The 14,528-nt window shown below is 41.1% G+C and overlaps 1 protein-coding gene across 5 annotated transcripts in view; it reads left to right on the top strand.

The window, feature by feature from the left end:
• NETO1 (neuropilin and tolloid like 1) overlaps nucleotides 1-14,528 on the top strand; it is a 177,318-nt gene that overhangs the window by 145,067 nt on the left and 17,723 nt on the right. For 4 of the 5 annotated variants that reach the window (XM_077352888.1, XM_077352890.1, XM_077352889.1 and 1 more), the window contains exon 7: nucleotides 2,794-3,022. The exons of the other annotated variant lie outside the window; for it this stretch is intronic. In XM_077352888.1, the coding sequence (XP_077209003.1) occupies nucleotides 2,794-3,022 (229 nt within the window). The remainder of the gene's footprint in view (nucleotides 1-2,793; nucleotides 3,023-14,528) is intronic. 5 annotated transcript variants of the gene reach the window in all.

Genomic DNA, 14,528 nt, shown 5'->3' with positions numbered 1-14,528 from the left:
AAATGCCCCATATATATGGGGAGGGGGAATGATTTACTATGTATGTATGTATGTATGTATGTATGTATGTATGTATGTATGTATGTAATTATTTATTTAGACTTATATGTTGCTACTCCTGGGGCTACTGGATCATGGCAGCTTCTAACATCAGTACAAATACAATTAAATATAAATGCAATCCAGTTAAAACATAAAATACAGGATAAAACCCATTAATGATCATATGCGAGTCAACTGAGACAGCTCCATTAGGGCCCTGAGATCCTCCAGGAGCTCATTCCACCAGGTGGAGGCCAGGACTAAAAAAGACCTGGCCCTGGTCAAGGCCAAGCAGGCCTCTCTTGGGCCAGAGGCCATCAACCTATTGATACTGGGGGAACAAAGCAGCCTCCAAAGAACATAGTCTGAGAAGTGATCCCTCAGATAAGCTGGACCCAGACTGTGTATGGCCTTAAAGGTCAAACCCAGTACCTTGAACTGGATTCAAAATTCAACTGGTAGTCAATGCAGCTGCCTCAATGTGGGGTGAATATGAGCTCTCCATGGTGTTCTCATGAGTACTCCAGCAGCCACATTCTGTACTAGTTGTAATTTCCAGATCAGTGATAAAAGTAGGCCCACGTAGAGTAAATTACAGAAGTCTAGCCTGGAGATGACTATCACATGGATCACTATAGCCAGGTACTCAGCCAGGTGTTCTCTTCTAGTTTCTTTCATTATTGCAACCACTGCTTCTGTTAGTTTCATTTTTGCAATACATACAGCATTTCCCTAATAAGGGCATAAGGAGAGCTCATTGTTCCTTATGTGGTGCAAGAGACAGATTCTGGGCTTTCTTGACTGAATGCAAGCTGTAGTCCATGAGTGAGGTGTTCCAATCTTGATGGATAGTAGGTGATACTTTCAATTCCTCTATTCTCAACATCTGCACTGCTGTGCCAATTTTTTTCCCTTAGCGTCTATATTCTCCTGCTTACCTGCTGCTCTCCAACCTTACCCCCCCCCCCATCATAGCAAATCTACTTCAAGGACCTATCGCTGTTGACTGCTTGTACAGATGCCTTACCCTCCTTGCACCAACAAATGAATGCCCTTGCCTTATCATTCTGCCTCTTCCTACTATTGTTCTCCAAGCTAAGTGGCTGCTGTGCTGTCTATGCTATAGTTTGGAATCCCATAGACATCTATGTTAACCATGAGTGCCCTTTCCTGACTCAAAGGGGGGAGACTGTATTCTCTCTGTCTGAAACTTTGCAGCATGGGTGTGCTTGAGGAGTACTACAATCCCTCTGGGGTTTGTCCAATTTGGATGACAAATCATTAAGATACACACCAGTGTGAGGGTTTGGGACTTCCCTTGGAACAATGGTCAATAATAATGGCAAAGAAAAATGAAAATGCATCAATGATAATGAAAGAAATAATACATAAATGGAACCATTAAATAAATGAAACAGTCCTTTTGGGGATTAATAACAACAACAACAAAATGAAAGAAATGAAACAAGCTCCCATGCATGAGTCTAACTTACAGTTATAGAGGGGAGACACAGAGGTACTCCCACAGAGCTACAGAACAACTACCGTGCATCACATCCTCAGAGAGACAGGGGGAGAGTGCCTGGACCCCAAGATGCTTAAGTCAGCCCTCTCAGCAACAATTGCCTCCTCTTTTGCTATTTTCCATCATCTGCCTCAGAATGTGTCAGCAGCACCTCTTCCAAAACAGGTCTTCTTTACACAGACCTACATACATCCACTTTCCTTCGGCTGGGGGATGGAGATATTAGCCAGCCCTGAGGGTTGCTTAGTCAGAAGAACCATTATGAATACCAGGCTTCAGTATGCCTTTTGAGGGATTGGGATTGGGTAGGCCAAGTCACAGGCAAGCAGGCAGGATGGAACCTTTCACAAATTCACAGCAGATTCTCGAGCTGCTAACAGTATGATTGTATATTTTCACATAACTTTCTTAATCTGTTTTAGTAGTTTAACTTCCTACAGATTATAGCAGAATTCAGGCATTGTAACAGATAATTTGATGTTGCAGTTGTGAAATTGTTCTTCATCGTGGGGATTTTTTTAAATTAAAAAAAACACACCCTAAATTCCAAACACATCCTTTAGGGATTATTGAAAATTGAAACTGAGTCAAAATGTATTATGTAGGACATCTATAACTTGCATTCTTTTTTCTGTATTGATTTACAATGATTTTAGGGTTGATTAGTAGAAATATAACATCCAAACTGCTAGAGAAGATTAATGTTTCAATTCCAAGTGGCTTCCAGATTTCCAAGCAGCAGATTTTCTACTTGCTAGAAGGATGACACATATCGACTGAAGGAAATAAGAACAATTCTTAGCTTTATGATTTTTACTGAATATGCAAATAACATAAGAGTGTCCGCAACAGCTTTTTAGTTGACTGCTCTCATCTGGGTAACATTAAACACCTATGATCTCTGATTTAAGCATACAAGTAACTTCATACATATGTAAATGGTATGTTTCTCCAGGAAAGATTCTCTGTTCAGAAGAGGCTCACACTAAATTAGGGAATCCTTATCTGGTAATAGTTAAATATATAATTCATCCTCCAATACTGTTGCTCCTTGTTCCTGAGCAAGAAAGTTCAACATGAGCAATCGTCTGTTGTTCAAATAGCAAATTGGATTATTTTCTTGCCAATCAGTCTGTAGTCTTACAGAAACAGAAAGAATGCTGTTGACTGCCTCTTGTTCCAATGTTGGTTTATGCTGTCATATTCACTGTTTTTTTGTTTTGTAGATATATTTACGGTTCTTGGACTATGAAATGCAGAATTCTAATGAATGCAAAAGGAATTTTGTGGCTGTCTATGATGGAAGTAGCTCAGTGGAGGATTTAAAAGCTAAGTTTTGCAGCACTGTTGCTAACGATGTGATGCTGCGCACAGGTCTTGGAGTGATCCGCATGTGGGCAGACGAAGGCAGTCGAAGCAGTCGATTCCAGATGCTCTTCACATCTTTCCAAGAACGTAAGACTCTATCAGGATGTCAAATGATTCAAGTCTCATAAAACATTAATGGTGTTTCCTTCATGCAGAGTAAACACTGATATATGAAATAACAAAATAAGGTTTGGGGCTTTTAAATTCAGACAGGGGGATCAATCCAGACTCCCACATGGGGGCTTCCTTATAACAGCCTGGTCTTTCCTTCCCAATTTCATTTCACACACTTGATTATCAGTGTGATAGGCCATTACAGGTAATGAGGGCTTCACAGAGCCACCTCTGTCTCTTTTGCAGAAGATGCCAATCCCCTTTGTACCTAGATGGTTGGAAGAGAAAGCCAGAAATTACCAGCCTACGTGCTCTGAACACTTGTAAGGAAGAAGGAGAGGAGGAGTAAAGGGGGGGAGGGGAGAGAAAACTATCTAATTAAGGGTTTAGAGCTTTCTTAAGCTAAGTAGGGATCTCACTCTCTATCCAGACCCTTGAGGTAAAAGTGAGCTGTTTTTTGTTTATATGTGCCCATGCATTCTGAGTGTGAACCCCTCTGTATGCTGTCTGGATGAGAGTGGGCATGAAGGGTGATCATGTCAGAAGCATATCTGGGCCCCATGCCTTTTCCATGGTGAAGGTGACCACCCTCCTCCCCTGAACCCAGGAGTCATTCACACTGTTGCTGATGACCACCTCCCTGTAACCCATTCATGATCTATGGTCAAGGTGATCACTGGATACAGACAACCTCTTCCTCCTCTGGTAATGCTGCACCTAGATACTACCCACACTGATGCAAGTGGCTGTATGCTTGGGTCATATTCACTTTCTATAGTCAAGGTGAACACTAGTCATGACCAGCTTTCATTCCCCGAGTCCAAAAGTTACCCACACTGTTGCTAAAGATAGGAGGTTGTATAAACATAGGCCTTCAACTGAGGCACACACCAGCTAGGTCTCACTGCTTGATGTGAGTGAATAAGATCCCTGATTCCACAAAAACACAACCACCAGTAACAGAGAGAGCAGGTAACAAATAGGAGGAGTGGCGTGTGCATAAATTTAGGCCCTCAGTTGAGGCACCTGCCAGTAGACACCACTGCTTGGCATGAACAAAGAACCAGCATTGTTCAGAGCCCTGAATTCACCTACAGGCAAACCACAGCAGCAGAGAGAGTAAATAAGAAGGGGTGGAGTATGTATAATGTTGGCCCGCAGCTGAGGTACCCACCAAATAGGACCCACTGCCCAGCGTGAGCAGAAAGGCTGGATAGGAACAAAGCCCTAAGTTTACCAAACACCTGGAGTCCCTCAGGAGAATGATAGAAAGTCACGATCAGAATAAGGAGGAACACACAGCAGAAGTTAAGCCCCACTGCTTAGAGTCAGCAGAAATGTTAGGTGATATACATGCCATTTCTGCACATGAGCAAACCCCCACATGGGCATTCTTAAAGAATCAAACAATTAAAAAAACTTTCCAAACAAAATTTTTCCTTTTCTTCTTTTATATCTTAATTAACTTACAGTTTTCCATTGAGTAATTCCTGAATTTGAATTTGGTCTCTCCCTGTACTGCCATTTTCTGTTATCAGTGTTGCATGTTTTCCCCATCTACTGCCCTCTGCTTCCACTCTCGTTGTCCTCTGAGCAATCCAGTTACATTTTTAAGCATAATGTTGGTTGTGTTACAACACAATAATTTTCATTATAGAGCAACATAATAACATGAGTACAAAACGGGCAGTGAGGTTTCTTTATGCAATTACCTTTCCTTTCCTTTCCTTTTCCTTTCCTTTCCTTTTTCTTTTTGTGTAGGTTTTGATGCCACATGGTTGTATTGCTTTTACATTCTCCCCTTCTTTCTCCTATAGCTCCCCCTTCTTTTCCTCTATAGCTTCTTTTTTTTACAATATTATGTTATAATAATATGATTGCATATGCAAGAAAAGAGTTTCTGTTGATGATGAGGACATACCTAGAATGCTTCATAATTATTGAATTCGTGTATCCAGAAGGAGCAGGGGGTCTTTGAAGTGACAGCAACCAGGTTCCCCCCCCCCATGATACATCCAGCCTTCTTTTTATAATATTATGATATTGCAACATCACAGGATATGCAAAAAGGGAGGCTTCATCGCTGATGAAGTACATAAGGACACATTTTGAGTGCTTCATTATTATTGAAGTGGTGTATCCAGTTCTGTGATTGCTAGCCATTTTGACAGTTGGCAAATAAAGAGGAGCAGGGGAACCTTAGAAATGGCAGCAGCTGTGCTGTTCCCCACAATACATCCAGCCTTAAAAAAATATGGTAATGTTACTGCATGTGCAAAACAAGGAGATTCTATCACTGATGAAGTACAGGATTGCATGGCTGCAAAACCTCTTTTCAAAGGAAGTGCAGTACACATAGGGAGGGTCAGATCCAAATGCAAGAAAAAATTCCCAGAAATAAATGCTCAAAATCCCAGCAAGCCAGCCCCATTGCTTCGTGTGAGCAGAAAGACCTTAGTTCACCTATTCAGAAATCAAAGAGTAACCCCCTGCCCAGGAATGCTGATCAACTTCTATTTGGTCTATTCCTCTCTAACTCCCAGCAATTTCCACTCCCACTGTAGCCATGGCGTTTAATTGATTGACGTTGAGTTCTTTGGGAAAGGTATCTGTTTCATGAACTACCGCAACTGGCCATGAGGTTCATAAAATGTTTGTGACAGTCAGGCTTACTCAAACTTCACCTTAGAAGCCATGAACCAGCCAAAGTTCTAAACAACCTTTAGTTCATAAGCCATCTCATGTCCATTCCTAATGAGGACAATGGCACTGGGGGGGGGGGGTTCCCAACATGGCACCATGTTGAGGTTTTCCCATCAAACATATTTTACTGTCCACTCCTGCTAACTTCAAAAACCATCAAAGAAGTCTAAGCAGTCTTCCCCTAATTAATAAAGCCTAAATAAGGCCTCGCCGGGGGGGGGGGGGCAGGGATGGTTTCCCTGCGGCCTAAAGCACACCCTGTGCCGGGTGCCGGGTGTGCTCTACAGGCCACAGGGAAGCAGCTGAGAGGGGCCCTTCAAAGCCCGTTCTTATGAACAGGCTTCGAAGCTAGTTGTGAAATATTTTGATAATCAGAAATCTGCATGGATGTGAAATGCTTATGGGGACCATCAGAAAGAAGTGTGGAGGGAAAGTGTCACTCTTACGTACTGCCTCCTGTGCTGCTCTCAGAGTAAAGTTCTGAGATGAAATACTGAAGGTCCAGCTATCTAGGCTCAACACACACAGAGCACATTCAGGCTGTGGTGAGAGATGACTGAGGTCCCCACATGCTACTACTATCTTTCTTTATTCCTGTATTTTCCTCAATACATTCTGGGATTTATGGTTCCAAGAACAGCTGATTTTGAATGTCTGACATTCAGTGAGCTGCGTTTTCCAGTATGAATGGGGGGGGGAAGAGAAATAAATAAAAATGAAGGAACAACAAAGCAACAATGTTTCTCGCCTGCCATCTTTGCATCATTTCCCATCAGCAGGACAGATACATTGGAGCAAAGAAAGGGAATTCTTTTCTGATCAAATGGTATATAAAAATAGGGATGGGCAGGAAAATGTGGCTCAGTTTATCTCGTCATTGATGGCATGCTAAAATTTTAAAGAGTTCAACAAACTGATTCAGTTTTTGAGGTTCATGAGGTAGAATGCCACCCCCCCCCTCCCCAGCATGCTAGATATTCCAAACATATAAAGAATTTCTGGCTGACTTGACATTCAAGTTTGGTGAGGACTGGATTTACATTGCACCGCCCAAAAAGGGTACCCTGATCCCTGCATTGTTTACAATGTGATAGGGACAGCAACACCCCCCCTTTAATGGCAATAGAAACCCAGCAGAGCACAATCAAAGCCCCAGAGAATCTCTGTAGTAGAAATTAAAGGGAGGGGGATTTTTGCAAGACGGTGCCATCTACTATTGCCTAGTAGAACTCAGTGTCATTGTGAGAATGTCAACTCAACAGATGTCTAACATTCTGTTGTGGGAGAGGGCTGTTTTTTCTCCATGTTGGGTTTTTGTATTGCTCTGTTTTGTTTTAATGGGATTTTTAATGGGGTTTTATTGTTTTATCCTGTAACCCGCTATGAGCTGGCACACCAAGAGTGGCAGGTAATAAATATAATCATAAATTGAAATAAATAAATAAATAAAAATCACACTCCAAACAAGGGTAAGCAAGCACAGCAGAACCAGTGTGCTGTACTAGTGCCTAGCAGAACCCTGTGTCAATGTGGAAATGCCAGCTCAATCACAATACAGGCAAGGGGATTTGTACAAGGCAGAACATAGTACCATAGGTATTGCAAGCTTAAAAAGACTGATCTCAAAAGTACAAAGATATTAATCCAAGCAAATGGGTGGGATTTTTCAGCTTTTTGCAAGTAAAAAGTGTATTTATATTAAGGTTAGGTGCCCGAGTGGGTATCAAAGCGTACATACAGAAAAATTTGATAAAACAAATAAAGTTTCTTAAAGGATATTTCCTTATATTTAAAAGAAGTAAAAAACAGAATTACAACAACACAATACTTGATATAAGGCATATATTAGCCACAGCCCAACACATACCGTATTTGCCGGCGTATAAGACGATTGGGCATATAAGACGACCCCCCAACATTTCCACTCAGAATATAGAGTTTGTTACATTACATTACATTACTAGGGGCCACTATGGGCAGCTATGTCTATCCCAACTGAAGTGCACCCGGTGTATAGGACGACCCCCCCACTTGGAGGCATGTTTTTCAGGGGGGAAAAGTAGTCTTATACGCCAGCAAATACTGTAATTAAACATGCTGAGCTCTGTTGGCTGGTGGCAGGAGACTTTGTATAAATAACAAGAAAATTAGGATAACTTAAATTGAAATCATAGGGTTTGCTAGTTTAATTTGTATAGATACAGTAAAAATAACTATAATTCTTAGGAGAATTATAGCAGAGGGAGAGAGTTGCCTTCCTTAGCTGGAAGGAAACAGATCACTCAAACCAATACAAACTGAAAGGGAATAATCATTTAGCAAAGATTATTAATGAAGTGAAGACAGCTGTGAACAAAACACATGTTAGCACTTAGAAGAGGAATCTTTTTTAAAAACAATAACACTATCATGTATCTTGATTATTGTCAAATTATCATTCATGTTAAGTACTTTGAAACAGTATATCTTAAATACAGCATCCTGATTTACGATTCACTAAAGGGTAGGCTAGATGTTGTGAATGAAGTTGGTAGGGAAAAGGTGCGGTTATTAGTTATAACTGAAGCTGCCTGTTAAGTGGTGGCTAACAGGCTACCCATGTTTCAATAAATACATCATCTTCTGATTAAGTATATAAACTCTTCTGCATATGATGGCCAAGGTAGTTGAAAATATGGGGTCTGTAACAGTCTCTTACCTAAATGTGGGCTTGATCACATAACATTCTGCTACATCCTACTGATCATAAACTGTATCTTCTAGTTCTTCTGCAATGTGATTTCAAAGGTAATTTATGTTTCTCTTGTACATAAATCAAGCTGGTCTCAGAGATAATACTGCATATTAGTCCAATGCTATTACTTCTGATTTGTTCTGCAGTTGAAGCAATCTTGAATATCCAGAGTCTGATTCATTTAAATTGGAGGCATCGTTTTCTGTTACCTTAGAAACAACCATGCAGGCATTAGGGGATTCACAATTTATCAAGTACTGAAGGGTAGGCATATACTCACCACTCACCAGCTCATGCTTGGGTTGCAAGTCAAGATCTTTTTAAAGGGATATCAGATCGAAGCATAAACATGGGAATTTTTTTAATACAATATATCCATAGATATTCTCCAAGCACTTGTTTTTCCAGTGTACATTGTGAAATATCTAAGGTCCAGTAGCTATATATATATAAGCATTTGTTGTTAGATGTTACATATTATCTTGGTGGTTACTAAGCAGAAAGAATGAGAACTGAAAACTGTGAATTCAGAATGCCCTATAATGGCAATAGATTGTTATGATGTTATTGTGTGCTAGCACAATGTTTCAAAAGTATCCGTCTGCATGTGAACTATTGTTTTCATTTGTAAGTCATATTTGTTTGGAGAAATGGCTGCTTTGCTATGTGTCTACAAATAAACGTTGAAGAGAATATTAGGCTAGTGGATGGGTTTGGCTGAAGGAGCTTTTGAATGCCTCTGAACCTCAACCTCATTGATTCCAGTTCTGACAAATATAATCTGCTCTATCAAACACAATGGCAGTGAAGAGCACCTGCCAATATAACAAATAAGCACCAGTGGAGTATTCATGTATGACTGGCAACTTCCCCTCCATTTTATTTCCTGTGTAATGTACAAAGTGCAAATGGGGGAGGTGTACTTTTGTTGCGGTAGAATGCATGAGCTCCCCGTAGATTTTGAGACTTGTACACTGCACACCAGAGAAAGTTCCCTGACATGAATTGCAATAGAAGTACATCATCATTTTTATCATGTCTGTTGCAGGTGTTGTCATGTGTTCCCTCCAAACTCAGTGCCTCCACATTCCCAGAATAAAAATGTTACCGAAAGAAATGGGTTAACTTCCTTAGGGCCATAGTACTTACCAGGCTGAGAGCCCTTAGAAACATCAAAGTTCTGCTCTCTTTATTTGAGTAACTCCAAACCCACTTGTGTGTACAGACCAGTGCTTGGATTACTCCTTGCGCTTTTCTACCTGTAACTAGGGGGGCCAACTTCCAGGCACCACCTGTAGTTCTCCCAGTGTTACAAATGATCTCTCAGATCAGTTCCCCTGGATAAAATGGCTGCTTTGGAGGGTGTACTCTAAGGCAGGGGTAGTCAACCTGTGGTCCTCCAGATATCAATGGACTACAATTTCCATGAGCCCTTGCCAGCCCTTGCCAGTCCATGGACATCTGGAGGACCACAGGTTGACTAACTCTGCTCTAAGGCATTATTTCCTCCTAAGGTCCTTTCCCTACTCAGACCCTGCCCTCCCCAGACTGCATCCCCAAATCTCCAGGAATTTCTCAAACCAAAGCTGGCGACCTAACCTGCACTCCCAAAACACATGCTGAGGAGGCCTTATGCATGCCTAAATTATGCCTGCTAAGCCCATTGACTTCAATGGACTTGAAAGATAGCATTGTTTAGAATTGCCCTAGTCATTGTAGCAATACTTGCCACCTGCCGGAAAGCTTGCAAATTGCTGCAGCTTTCAGGCTGTAAAGCTGGATCTGAATTACCCCCCTCTCCATTAATCCAAGAGTTTGCATTATGGAAATCTCTCTACAAACATACCAGTACCTTGCATACCAATTGTTCCCACATGTTGCCTGGGTGATAGGGTAATTGCCATTCTGTTCAACTGCCCCGAATGCTGCAAGTGGGGGAAAAACTCCCAGGCAACTGCCAATCTAGGCTGAGAGGCCCCCAAAGACCTTTCTTCCCCCCACCCCTCAGGCAATAAGCTAGTCCTCCACGACTAACACCAAGTGGAAGGGAGAGTTGATGCTGCCATTCGTAGAGGCTGGAGTTAAGGTCTGACTTCTGTCACCCATCCACCTCTCTTTTCCAGTGGCTGGCCCAAAAGGAGATCCTGTGCTTCAACCATCCTAAAAGGTGGAGACCAATACGTTTCCTGCTAGCACTCAGCAAATCTAAAATCAATATCAGAAGCTAAAAGGAAGGGGGATTAAAAACCTAATTTTAACAATATGTAAAACAAAATCTGCCCATAAATATTATCCTCACCTTTCTGTGTTCTAGCAGTGATCTCCAGCCTGATTAATGACAGAAGAGCCATGTCGGCAGCTCTACCAAAGAGCTTAGCTAGCTTAGCTAAAAGAAATGTCTTAGATTCAAGGCATCAGGATCAGAGGAAATTCGTTTATTGGCACTTCAGTACAGACACTCATTCTATCACCTTTGACAGCTGGTTCACAGTATTCATTCTCTTGATACCTATAATTCTGGCAGCATTTGACCTTCTTGCCAGGCAGAGAATTGCCTTAAGCACATTCTTTATCTGGAAATATAATTTCTTCAGCTCTCAGGATCATCACCCAATAACTTCTGCAAAGTTTGTGGTGGAACTTCTATTTAGGTCTCACTGGCTTGCTATTACTAAGGATAGTTAGCTCAATTTAAGGGATGATTTTGAATTTCATATCCCATGTGTTTTCCTTCACGCTAATTTTTGCACCATTTAAAATTTCCTTGCACTGAATTTGTCTGGTAAAATGTACCTATTTTGGATCAAAAGTTTCCATATGAATGGTATGGATTCCCATGATATCCTTCTACTGAACTGGAGCCTATTACTTTATTCCGCTAAGTCTTCCTTTAACAGAGAAAGATTTCCTGCAAATGGAGAATGACTTTTTCTGATGAAGAAAGACTTCCTCTGAGGAAGAAAAGTGTTTCTTTGTTAAAGAAGTCTTTCAGTGTGTGTGTGTGGGCAACCTCACAGTAACTGTGGAGTCATATAACTTTATTTATTTATTTGTTTGTTTGTTTGTTTGTTTGTTTGTTTGTTTATTTATTTCATCTTTCTCCAGTTTGGGACCCAAAATATTTACATTCTTTCATTCATTCACTTATCTACTTTTCTTGAATTAAACTTATAGACCACCACTCTCGGACCAGCCAGCTCGTGGCGGTTAACATTAAAACACAAAATACTAAAATACAATCCCCATAGAACCTATATAATAGATGGTGGCAACAGTATCTATCCCCTGACCCCTCAGCGCCTTGCCCCTTCTGTTCCTAGTTATGATGTTCCAATTGATGTCACCAGGCAATGTTGGCCTGGGGGGTGGGGAGGAAGCCAGTTTCAACTAGGAGGGGGAGGACCCACTCTTATTACCCCAGTCTCCAACCCAGCCTCAATCAAATGCCTGGCAGAATAGCTCCATCCTGCAGGCCCTGTGGAACCCAAAGAGCTCTGTCAGGGCCCTCAGCTCTTCCATGAGCTCATTCCACCAGGTAGGGGCCAGGACCAAAAGGGTCCTGGCCTTGGTTGAGGCCAGGCATACTTCCTGGGGACCCGGGACCACCAGCAAATTCATAGGGCCCAGATGGCATATAGCCTTACTTACTTAATTACTTATTACGTTTTTATACTGCATTTGCCTCATGGGCACAGGGCTGTTTACAACACACCTAAGTAAAATCACATCATAGTCACAACCATAAAAGCAGTTTGTATCAATTATTAAAATTATTATTATAGGTTTAAAAGTCTGTTTCTGGTGTGATTTGTATTCAGTTGGAACTTAAACTTTCCTGGAGTGAGATGGTAGAGTAAAGTGCCAGTAGAATAAGGCATTTGGTATTAGGCCTTCGCTTCTCGGTATATAGCTGAGTGTGTGCAGTGAGGCCAGTATCTTTGATGTTGGGGCCTCAGTCATAGCCCCGGAAGAACAACTCTGTCTTACAGACCCAACAGAATTTTTTTCCCAAAGGGCCCTGATCTCGCTTACTTTACACCAAATTTGTGAAGTGGCTTAGATGATATTTGTAAGTTTGATCCACCAATTTATCAAACACATTCAGAAGCAAATACTCCTAAAGATTTGGATGGTTTAAGAGTCCCCTTGGCATCTTTGGTGGTGGTGTGAGTGTGTGTGTGTGTGTGGGTGTGCACCCAGCAAGCTTCCATGGTTGTGTAATAAAACATGCAAACATTTCACATTCTTGATGATAAAATTAGTCCTAAGACAACTGTGATATTTGTTTTACCTAAGCATCTCAAACAGGATAATCAAGAACCAAAGCCAGTGTGGTGTAGTGGTTAAGAGTGGGGTACTCTAACCTGGAGAACCATGTTTGATTCTCCATTTCTCCATATGAAACCCACTAGGTGGTCTTGGGCCGGTCACAATTCACTCAGAACTCTCTCAGCCCCACCGACCTCACAAGGTACCTGTTGTGGGAAGAGGAAGGGAAAGAAGGGTAAGCCATTTTGAAACTCCTTAAGGTAGAGAAAAGTGTGGTATAAGAACTTATTCTTCTTTGGAGAGTATTTCAAAGCTACTAGAGGTATGATTTGAAACTGGCACTAGATACAAGTCAGTGACACATGCCTTTAGCTTCCTTTGTGAAATCTCATGCAGAAGACAATTTTTAATGCCCCCTTTGCAGAAAATGATATAGGAAGTTTAGAAAGAAATATAGATGCTACCACACAGCTCCTAACATGAAGCGAGTAGAAGAAAAGTAAAGTGGGTTCTTGTTTCAAATGATGGCAAAACATAGAGCCCTATGCAAAGTAAGCCAGAGCTGATGCCATCATACTGCTAGAGAAGCCTTTCATTCATTCAACGTTTGTGCCAGGATTGTGAATATATATATATATATATATATATATATATATATATATATATATATGTATGTATGTATGTATGTATGTATGTATGTATGTATGTATGTATATATGTATATATATATTTGCATGCCTCATCCAAAACGAGAACAAACAATCTTAAGACAGAGACGTATGTCATTTACCTTCATAACATTTTTTTAAAAAATGAATTCATTATACAAATCATTTGTATGTTTATAAAAATGGAATGTTGTGAAAGGATCAAGTTGCTATGATTTTTTTTTAATTTGGGGGGGGGGGGTTTCCCATGTCTATGTGTGGCCCAGATCAAGACAGCTCAGAAGAGAACATATTGTCCACCTACCAGCATGTGAAAATTGATTGCTTCTGCTGTCTGCAAGTCTGGCACATTTTGACAATACCTGTCCCTAGGGCTTCTCAATTCTGGCCTCACCCCTTTGCAACATGCTCCTTGGGCAGATGTGTCAGATCACTACACTACAGACTTCCAGACATGCAGTTAAAACAATTTTGTTCCAGAGGGGATTTTATGAGTTCAAATGCCCTGTTTTAATATGCTGGCTATATTGTTTCATTTATACTGTCTAGACTGTGAAAAATGAGTTTAACATTGCTTTGACTGTGTTTGCGCCCTGTTAGCTGCCTTAGCCTTCTAGGAAACACACATATATACACACAGCAGGTATGAATGCTTTAAAATAAATAAAACAAATAAACCCACAGCCCATGTAGCATGGGCAATTGCCTTTTTTGTGCTCATCTAATTTTTAAATAGGACTCCTCTTTGATCCTGGTCATCTGAACCAAAGAGGTGCTAATGGCTGGGAGACTCAAATTCAAATCCAGACTGCTATGAAGTTTGCTCAGTGACCTTGGAGCAGTCATAATTCTCTATCAGCCTAACTTACCTCCCAAGGCAGTTGTGAGGCTAAACTGCAAAAAGGGACAATGATACACTCCACCACCCTGAACTCCTGGCAGGAAGGGAGGAATATCAAATATCAAAGAAAAATTAAGGTGATGCCATGGAGGGTTCTGTAGAAAGCAGGCTCATGCTACTATACCCTTAGTATATCCTTATGCAGTGGTGTAATATACAGTTATGTAATATGCAGTGGCTGGATGGAGTCACTGAAGCAGTCAG

This window comes from Paroedura picta, chromosome 9, assembly GCF_049243985.1.
Source record: "Paroedura picta isolate Pp20150507F chromosome 9, Ppicta_v3.0, whole genome shotgun sequence".
In the NCBI taxonomy this organism is placed as follows: Eukaryota; Metazoa; Chordata; class Lepidosauria; order Squamata; family Gekkonidae; genus Paroedura; species Paroedura picta.
The sequence above is the reverse complement of the archived record's forward strand: the minus strand, read 5'-3'. Positions and strand labels throughout refer to the sequence as shown.